The sequence below is a fragment of the Pygoscelis adeliae genome, unplaced genomic scaffold (genome assembly GCF_000699105.1).
Source record: "Pygoscelis adeliae isolate BGI_AS28 unplaced genomic scaffold, ASM69910v1 Scaffold31, whole genome shotgun sequence".
In the NCBI taxonomy this organism is placed as follows: domain Eukaryota; kingdom Metazoa; phylum Chordata; class Aves; order Sphenisciformes; family Spheniscidae; genus Pygoscelis; species Pygoscelis adeliae.
The window spans coordinates 2895777-2906134 of record NW_008824233.1 but is presented as its reverse complement, the minus strand read 5'-3'; the positions used below and the strand labels follow the sequence as shown (position 1 = coordinate 2906134).

General features: G+C 40.2%; 1 protein-coding gene across 1 annotated transcript in view; it reads left to right on the top strand.

Annotated features, from left to right (window-relative positions):
- Positions 1–10358, top strand: part of TNIP3 (TNFAIP3 interacting protein 3) — a 42436-nt gene that overhangs the window by 12327 nt on the left and 19751 nt on the right. The window contains 4 exon segments of the mRNA XM_009334947.1: positions 967–1056; positions 2195–2260; positions 3600–3731; positions 7571–7699. Of these exon segments, the coding sequence (XP_009333222.1) occupies positions 967–1056; positions 2195–2260; positions 3600–3731; positions 7571–7699 (417 nt within the window).

Sequence of the window (10358 nt, the reverse complement as noted above, 5' to 3'; positions counted from 1 at the left end):
CAAATACGTGGTCAGGATTTTTGCCTGTGAAAAGACACAACAAAACTATTCTTTGATCTTCTTCATTGGTATTTGGCATTAAATTCTCTAGCGGAAGACAATAAATTTATTTCAGGAGATTTAAGACCTCAGAAGCATTCACACTTTTATTCTAGTTTCTCATATATTGGTTGAGAATTTAGGGAGAAAAAAAAAATCCCTGACCAGGTATCTGAACATAGTATGTTTTATTTTTATGAGCAGTTTTTCCAGTACAGTTCTCCTGATATCTATCTATCTATCTATCTATATCTAATAGATCACATGTTTGTTTTCATGACAATCTGTAGAAACTCCTTGGAAATTATGATATACGATATTGCCATTACAAAAATGAGGGTTTGGCTGCTGTTGTCCTGCTTGGGCAAAACTCCACGCTTTAAAAAATGGAACAATTGCAGACTGATTTCCTCATTTCTCCAAATGGCCTATTTGTTTTCTGTATTGCTTGTTTTGAACCCATTGTGCTGAAGTTTATTGCCTGGGGCCTGCAAGCACTTACAGGGGCAATGCTACTAATTATTCTAGTTCTTGCAAATGAAGGGAATTACTTATGCCCACTTCAATTTATGCTCAACTTTTGTGGCTTGTACTACTTGTTTGTATTACCATCTGTAAGATAATTAAAATCCTATTTTGTGTTCTGTGTCTCAGATGGTACAAATAGACATAATTCTGTTTATTTCAGAGCCATTTGCATAATGCTTCAATTAAAGCACAGACTAAGCAGGGTTAAGGCCGATGCACACTTCAGAATCTGCTGTCAGCAGGTGTAAAGGTACTGAAATACAAAAGCAATGTAAGAAAATGTTGCTGTTTCAGTTTCTTTACATGCACATGATAGGGTGGATGGGAGTTTTATATGATGATCTTGACTTGAAGAGAGGATACCAAAGGCATTCATTTTTGAGCATTTCTTTTCTCCAGTCAAGGCACATATTACTGACCAAAAAGAAGACTGTATCAGCCAATTCTCTGGAACAACAGATCCTCTCACTGGAAAGACAGAGACGAGAGGTAATCTTAAGTTTACCCTTAACCTTTACAGAAATAATCTCTAAGACAGACATTACAATATCAGTAATATGCCCGGGGCAGGAAATCACTGAATCTGTTATCACTGTTACTTACACTGTTTATGCTGCAGTTGGTTTTACCCGCCAGTCCAGCAAGGCCTATGTTTTTCCTGTGGGAATCTCATCCTGTGCTCTTGTGAGACAATTTCTATGTGGACACTTTCTGCTTTGCATTTCTTCACAGCCTGAAGTATGCAGGCACTTAAAATTATGTTTAAGCTAGTTCCTATAGTCCTACTTCTCTCTACCAAGCTAGGCAGAGTTATATTTGGAGAACTGTTCCTAAAAACAAATGATGACTTACTGTAACGCAGCTATGAATCTAGAAGAGCAGAGATTTATAAGGTACAAAGGGCAAATTTTCTTAATGATCACTATTGTAAAGGCCAAGGAACCACTGTGAGTAGTAGCCAGTGGTGTCTTGGTCACAGGTAGCAGCAAACTGGAAGCCGTTCTTTTGCTGAGCATCCTAAAGAGTGACCCTATATCCTACAAAGCAAAATGCTTCAGAGGGACCTATTTGGCTTTCTCCAATAAAAATGCGCGCACACTGACTTCACTCCTACCGCTTACATGTGTGGTGTTAGCCAGTCTTCCCATCTTGCATGAGTGTGCTTGCTCGGTTTAGTGGTACTGAGAAAGGCAAGCGGGGTTTGCACCCAGTAGTAATTGCAGTCAATAGGAGTCTTCAATTCACTTGTTTGAAGTCAGAGACCTTCTAATTGGAAATATGTTTATGGAACTTAAAGCAAACTAACAAGAAACTCCTTGGCCATTTAGGATTTGCAGCTTGGGATTTGTACAGCGTTGCAAATGATTCACCTGTAGCTTATTGTGTATTTGCATGTTTGCTGAATGTTACTTCCTGAACATTCATGTACTTTAACTGAAATACCAAAGCACTGGCAGATGGGCCGTAAAGCTTGCCAAACCTTAACTTGCTTTTTCTGAAATGACCTGGCCAGATAATGAGGAAGTTGTGAACACTCATAGCTGGAGGATTAGAATGTCAGTCTGTTTTCTATTTATTGACAATGTTGAAATAAGGGTTATTTACTGTGTCTTCCTGATAATTACAGCTTTTGGAGGTGAACAAGCAATGGGATCACCAATTTAGAAGTATGAAACAGCTTTATGAAAAACAGGTAACAATGTTGACTACTTCTATTGGAATATGAATGCCACCTGCTGATAGTTAAGTCTGTGCTTAAATACCAGTCAGCCATAGCTATAGTAAATACCTTAGAGGGGGAAGGCATTATGTTTACTTTGTCTTTAGCTCACAAATTAAAAAAGCTTCATCGCATAGAAGTGAAGCTAATGTGTATACAGTCTTCAGTAGGACAAAATAAGCAGAGAAGCAGCGTATCTCTAAAATAGTAGGGACCAGGGTAGACGTGACAGCAGAACTCTTCATGCCCTCCACAAGGTAGTAAAAATTGCTCATGCTTCAGAGCAGAACTAACTGAAAATTAGCCTACAGTGCCTGGTGTGCCCAGCCACTGATACGTATCATCACATATCTGTTGGTTGTTGTACCATCTCTTGTGGCTGCCTTGTGAAGCCTGGAAGCTCACTGGGGCTCCCTGTAATGGGGGAGCTCTCAGATAAATGCTCCATGAATGCTGCCTTCTATAAGCAGACAGACTTTCGCTTTTGAGAAACTGCTCTGTACAAAAGCTCTTCATTTAAAAAAAAAAAAAAATTGTAAATAAATTATTTTTATTTCCTTTTTTTGTCAAGATCCCATTGGCATAGCTTTCATTCTGTGAAAATAGATACTCTGTGCTGTGTGGCATATTTGCTGCAGACATTATAATCAGCTGCCTAGTGAAGCTGGCTGCTTACAATTTTGCCTGGTATTCCAAAGACCGAGTTGGTTCATTAACTGACAATTCTCATCTGTTTCCTTCTATGAAAATGAAGTTTGCAGAATGACCCCATGTGCTTATCAGGAAAATTTTCTAATATTTTCCAGTAAGCTTTACTGAGATCTGGATCATTTCTTTGATTTCCTTCCCCCTCTCCCCCCCCCCAAAAAAAAAAAAAAAAAGAAGAGGCATTTAAATGGCTCTTCCTCATTTAATATGGGACCATTTTATGCCTTCGGCTAGCTCATTTGGATGTGCACCACTGCAGAGGGAGTCCAAACTGCAAAAGGAAAAAAGAACATTAAAATGGAAAATTCATTTGGAGGGACAGACCCATGGTAGCTGTCCTTTGGCAGCAAAACAGTGCGAGACCCAACTGGGTTAACACCAACAGAGAATTTGCCCAGAATCGTTAAGAGTCTCCACTGGAGACAGAGCAGCGGAGTGTGGAGGTGGGGAGGGGAAAGTCAGCGGCTGGGGACTTTGCACGCAGCCAGATCCACTCCTTTATGCTGGATCTGCTGAGAGCTGAAAGGATTTGAAGGCACCTTCGAGGTGCTGTGCCTTTCAGGATCCTCAGTCATCCCACCATGGTCTGTCACTTGCTTTTCAGCTGGCAGAAATGAAAGCAAAACTGGACGTGTCAGAGAGGAGAGTCAGTGAGCTGGAGGAAGAGAGACATCAACGGCATCCAGAAGATGAGAGGTTGCGAGCCCTGGGCAGAGAGAGGCCGTCGCAGGAAACGGTAGGAGGGTGCACTCTGTCACCCCGCTTGTGCTCAGGGTTGAACACTGTCTTGACTTTCCTCCTTCTCTTCTCGCAAGTGGCAGGGCATGGGTTGTCGCAAAGCCGTGAGATGAGATTGTGGTGTTGAGTGCTTTTCAATATTGTACCCAAGGCAGTGGTTGATCTTCTGTCTGATCTGTATAGGGAGAGAGTCATTTCAATAGAAATCGCATAAAAAAAGGGGGGGGGGGCAGGGGGGGGGGTGGGGGGAGTAAAGAGCAGATTGATATGAATACTGCAGAGATTTCCTTCCTTGCTGTTCAGTTCAGGGTGGATTTCTTTGTGAACGAAAATGCTACAGTGATTTCAAATGGAATAGGAACGTCATTGCAGACGTTACATGAAGTGCTTGGCAATAAATACTTGAAGGAAAGAATTCAGCTCCAGACACCCACGTTTTGGTATTGACAGTATAAGCTTTTATACGTGTGCTAGCTATCTCAGCTCCCCATAAATATTAGCGATGTAGTCAGTGCAGTTGTTAGGGCTGAAAGTGCCTGGGCTGATCACCTGCTCTAGAGCAGCGTTCACCTCACCCTGAGAGTGGTTGGGCACCTCTCTCGGGACTCCTTACGCACTGGCTCTTGTGTAGGCATTCGCATCTAAAGCTAGATCCCTAAGCTGAATTCCCACCACAGTAAAACTACCGACCTGAGCGATCAGCATATATATGCCCAACGTATACACAAAACTTTGTGCCCCGTTTTACAAGCACCACAGAGTGGTGCTTCCTACTCTCATTCTGCTTCATGGTATCACACACTTCATAGTCTCTTGTAAGAGTTTCTGGATGGTGCTCTGACGGCTGAAGTCGGGCTTCTCTACTCGCTTGATAACATGAAACAAACCTGAAAACAAGTGGCAATCGCATCGCTTCCAGGCTCAGATAAGATTTAAGTTAGCTACTGCAGGAAAAGAAATGCAAAGCCCTTAGCTTTTATCTTCATGAGCAGAACATTCATCTTACTTGTTTGTCAATTATAGTATGGTCTTAGCTAAGCACGTGCTTGACTTCCAACCAATAGGACCATTTACATGTTTTAAAGCAAACTATGTCGTTATGTACTTGCTGAATCATTGCCTTTATTTGCTCCGAGTGTGGATTCAATGCAAGACAATCCATCTTCCTGTTCATATTGCTAAGGTTTTTACTGCCTGCCCTTTAATATATGATAGCTGTGAAAAACAACCCTAGCTACCTTTCTGAAAAGGTAAGGATGAGGAGTGCACTCTCCCAATTTTTCTAATACATACATGAGTAATGAACTAAATGACAATATAATCCAAAAATCTCATACGGGGACAGGTTAACCTGCATGGAACTTCAGCCTTAGCTCAGCAATTTCTTTACAAATTATATACTCAGCCAGTAAGTGCTTCCTATTTACTCTGAATTTCTTCACTTTTTGGATGTCATGCAGGGATGCAGGAGATCTACACCTTTGCAGAGGTAGCTGCTAAAAGTAGAGATTTTTTGAATGAGCGACAAGGATTGTAACACCCATGTCAGCAGCTGTGTCAACTCAAGTTAGCCTATGCTGCCCACGGGGCAGGATGAAGAAAAAGCGGTGCCAGGGGACGATTCAGAAAAATGCATAAAGATACGTTCAGCTTGAAAGCACGTGAGCAGGCTTGTTGCTTTGAAGTTCAGCAGATGCAGGAGAGGCCCAAGCTGACAGATCTACCAAGATTAGATTTTTAGGGGCTTTATGTTTTTTTTTTCCTGCAGCAACTAACAGTCTTTATACCTGCGTTTGGTTTTATATGTGTGTGTATATATATATTTTTTTTTCTTTTCTTGAAAGGTAACAACCCTTTCTTTTTTAAATGTTTTACTTACTCCCCTGTAGCCACAGAGCTGGGATGGGCTGTACAGGGCGATTGCCAGAGCAAAGTTCTCTACTTGCTTATCTAGTCCAGCAGCCTGACAGTACCTTTTAACTTTGTTACTCAGAGTGGCAGTTCTCTGGGTGCTCTGCTGAGCCATTTAGGAAAACCAGCAGCACCAAACAACCCTGAGACAGATTACATGCTGTTGTTGTCTTGCAGAGCTTTTTTTTTTTTTAACGCACCTGGAGGTATGGCTCTCACAGAGTGATAATGTTGTGAACTTTATCTGTCCCCATGTCCTCCATGGCCCCAGGAAAACTGACTGTTTTGGAGATTTAGTGTTGGGTTTGGTTTTTTTGTTGTTGTTGTTCTCTCTGGGCGTGACTATGTACCCATAGGCAGGAATCAAAGACCAACCTAGTCACTGGAGAGTCTAGGTGCCATAACACCTAAGATTCAGTGTCGAATAAGAAGCAATAAGACATAAGAATTCAGATGGTTCAAAAACCTGAACAACCAGGAAATCTTTAGTTATAAATGGCCAAGTTCCCAGAGGTGTCAGCCTCGGAGAAGGAGAATGTGTGCTAGGAGCTAGGAAAAGAGGATGGCAAAGGTGAAGAGAAGATCATAGCTAAAAGCCTATATGGATTTTAGTGTTTTGTTTTGTTTTTCTTTAATATCTTCAAACATACATGCACATGCCAGCTTGAGCTAGTTCCTGGGTGAGTTCCTATACTTAATGCAGAGATACCCTACTAATCTTGCCCATTTTTTGGAGAAAATGAAATGTTCCAACTAACTTAGAACAAAGGAAAATAAAGCTATCTCATGTGTAAGCAACAGTTTCTCAAGGGTGCTTTTCAGTGGCTCAATTAGCACACGGTGATGCACTTCTCATGAGCCTGAGCAGTAAATGCCTAGTCGCTGGCTGCACAGAGATATGCCTGTTGCACAGAAAAAAAAGCATTCATATGGTGTTCTGTGCATGTGACTGTTGGATCTCATTTTTTTAATCACACAAAGCAGCTGCAGAAGAATATTTGAAATACTTTCTTTTTTTGTAGAACGGGCCATTCTGTTTAATATGTCTAAACAGCTTTGGTCTAAGACAGTCTGGCAAAAGCGGGCTAGCGAGGAATGCATTACCCTGGGAGAGAAGCTTACACAGTGCCACTTGCTTCAGGGTCTGATTCAGATCTTAGCTTCCTTCATTGTAAATTGAAAATAGCCGCGCTGAAAGCGATAGGAGAAGAGAATCAAACTTAAAGTTTGGCAAATCTGTCCCAATAATTCCTATAATAGCATCTGGAAAGACTAGTGTATAAATACTGTTGCGAGTAGGGACATCTTCCTGGTAGTTTGCTGGGGTGGCAACAGTGTTAGGCACACGCACTAGGAAGGGTCAAGCTCAAGTCAACGACAACTGTGATGGGGTCAAAGAAAGTGGATTTTTAAGCCTTGGTTGGTAGCTTGGTAATTCTTGAGCAGGCTGAGGCCTGCCTCAGTCTCTCGTGTAGTGGAAAAAGCCCTCAGACTATGTGATGCTGAGATCTGGTTTTGTCTTTGATGTTGTATGACACTGGGAATGTCTGGGACTCCACCAGCATTTAGGCCTGGCCTTACGCTATGAGTGTGTACAAGTAATGCAGGTTTGGGATGATCATCTGTACAGTACTGGTCTGCTTGGCCTGCCAGCTTTCTCATGGCTTTGTGCAACTGCAGAGCAGGGATTTAGTCTGGTATGTTGTCTCTGTCTCATCATATGGTGAGCGGTCAAAATAATTTCAACAGACTTTATCATATCTGGGTTTTAGTAACCATCCGCCTTCCTGTTCCCTCCCTTCCCAGCTGTGTTTGGGACAACAAAAATGCAGCACATCTGCCAGACAGCAGATATTCTGAAAATTGTTCTTGAAAAATGGTTCCATCTGCATTTCAGCAGCATCTCTCTGTATTTTTGCATCCCAGAAAGAAACAAAGGTCCTTAGTGAAGCTCTCCATGAAATGAAGGAAGAGAACAATCTCCTGAAGCAGAAGAATGCCTCAATGATCAGAAAGAAGGAACACTATGAGCGTGAAATAAGTCGTCTCAATAAGGTATGAACGAGAGTGAGCCACTGACCAGGACCTCTTTCTTTAATTCTAGTGTCTCTGTTACCAAGCAGTGACACTGCCAGATGCCCATCTTTTCAATCCTGGGTGAAAAACCTGTTCATGGTAGCAAACTCGTGATCGCTGTTAGGGAGCTGGGGAAACAAGCAAGAACTTACTTTAGCTAATACCCGTGCATGCTGTTCTTGGTAGGTAGTAGGGTTGCATTGTAAAGAGGAAAGTTAAGAGAACCTTTGGCTTCTGCTGTGAAGCCTCTCTACGTGTCATATCTAAGCCCTTTCTACGTTCTCCCTCCTTAGAACAAAAGGGAAATGGCACAAAGATGCTTTCATATGCATCCAGTGAAACACTGTGATTAAAAAAAAAAATTCAGACAGTTTAAAAAATGTTGTTTTACATATATTCTGTGTTTGAAAAAAATGGCTTCTCTTCACAAGACATGCTCCTGTCTTACTTTTCATATATATACATACATATATATATTTTCATACGTATAAGTATGTATGTGTATATATGTCTCATTGAGGAAATTGCCATAAAATAGCTAAATGGGATTTATTTTTTTTAACTGAGGGAAAGTAATAAATGTAGCTTTGTTTAATCAAAAGATCACATAAAGCAGTGGGTGTTTTCTAACAATTTTGTATTTCATGGTGAACCACAAACACTTCCTGAGGAAATGCACTGCAGTAACCATTGCTGTGTAACTTTTAAGTGATACACAAGCTAAAGGGCCATGATGTGCAAAAGTCAAGGCAAAAAAGTAATGTTGCCATATTCAAAAATTTGATGGAACGTATGATCTCTAACTCTTTTTGAAATGCGTTGACAGGACTTGCTCAAAGCCTCGGTGTAACTTTCATTCAAGGTATTGTTTGTAGAACAACTTATTTCAATGTTTTATTTCGCTGTCTTTTCTTATGATGTGGTTGGAACTAAGACAGATGGGTAAATAGACCATACTTTTAAATGAAACATCAATTTCATGTAAAACGCTTTCCCATGAGTAATACTTTACTGATTTTCTGTGTATTTGTGTTCTTCAAATCTCATGTCATGAATGCATGTAAGACTGGAAGGGAAACTCTGTGCCCTTTTAAGTCTAGTCCCCTGCTATCACAAGTTCAGTGACTTGAAGTTCTTACAAATTCTCTGAAATCAAACAACTTTTTCCTTAAAATTACTTAAGGTCCTTCTACTGTGCTTCTGTTGGAAGGCTGTTCTGGAACTGTAACCCTTCTTCCATTAGATGCTTTCATCTATTTCAATTGGGCTGAATTTATTCTGGCCAGATGATATTCATTTGTTCTTCTGGTAGCAGTGTCGAACAGATCTGCTTGACTCAAGGAGTGAAGCAAATCTGCCCTCTCGGTGAAGCAGAACTGTCCCCTAGTGAAAATACGATTGCTCTCAGGGGCACTTGCTCCTTCCCTATAGCTACAGAGTGCAATCCTATTTTCACTAGAGGACAGCTTAGCTAAGCTGACCCAGCTCTTTTGGTCTTTTAAAATACAACTATGCCTGCTAATATGCATGTTTTTTCATCTCGGTCATTTTAAACAGCTTAGTTCTCAGTTTATGGAAGATACTAATACTTGTTTCAAAGTACATTAACCTTTTTACTTTAAGTACGTTCATCTTTTTACTTTTGGCTTCATCCCTCTTTGATCCTGTCATCCAGAGTACCCAAAGTATAGAGTCCGATCTGATCGTACTTTGATGTCTGCAGCTTGAAAGTGATGTTGCAATGCCATAATGGTTTGCCATGCTATATCCCAAGATTGGCTTTCCTGTGGTTGTTTCCTTGTTCACCATATAGGTCAAGTACAAGCCAAATTTCTGACTTATTAAATAACTTTGCTGCAGCACCATCTCAATTGTTATTTAAACATAGACTAATAAGTTCCAATGTATTTTATAGTGGGGAAAAAAATTATTTTAGTTATATGTATAAAATTCATAGTTCAGTTTCTTTTGCAACATATAGCTCAGTGTGACTGTCTCTCTTACCCTGCACTTTCATCTAAAAGCTAACAAAACTGATAGCTTTTGTTGGGATCAAATCCTTTCTCCAGTCCCTAAAGGCATTTTAATTTTTCTTCTTGAAATAACTCATCTAGCTGTCCCTCGAGCATTTTCCTATACAATTTTTTTCAGCTTCCTTGAGATATGATTTTCTGGGGGTAGGGGAGTGGTTTGGTTGGGGTTTTTTGTACTTTGACTCTTAATGAATTAGGAATAGCCAAATGATCTGCAAAAACTGCATATAGAACGAATTATAGAAGATGCCTAAAAGTTTTTTGTCATTTCTCAAATTTGCTAATTTGTAATTACAAATCTTAGTTACATATTTAAAATAGCTTATTTCCTTTTAATTTGAAATGTCTCATGATCATTTTATTCACAGTTGGTTTTTAAAACCAGTGGAACAATATCATCTTCATTTTTTCCATAAATGACTCTAAAACAGCCCCACCTTTTGTCAGTTCAGTGTGATGGGAATTTTGAAAGAAAAATATTCCAGTTACAACTTTGTGTATTAGCTTCAGTAGTGTTTAGTCTCCATTTTATACTTGGGAACCCAAATCTCCTATAATGACATAATTCTCAATAATTTGCTACTGATCTTATAGCAACATTACAA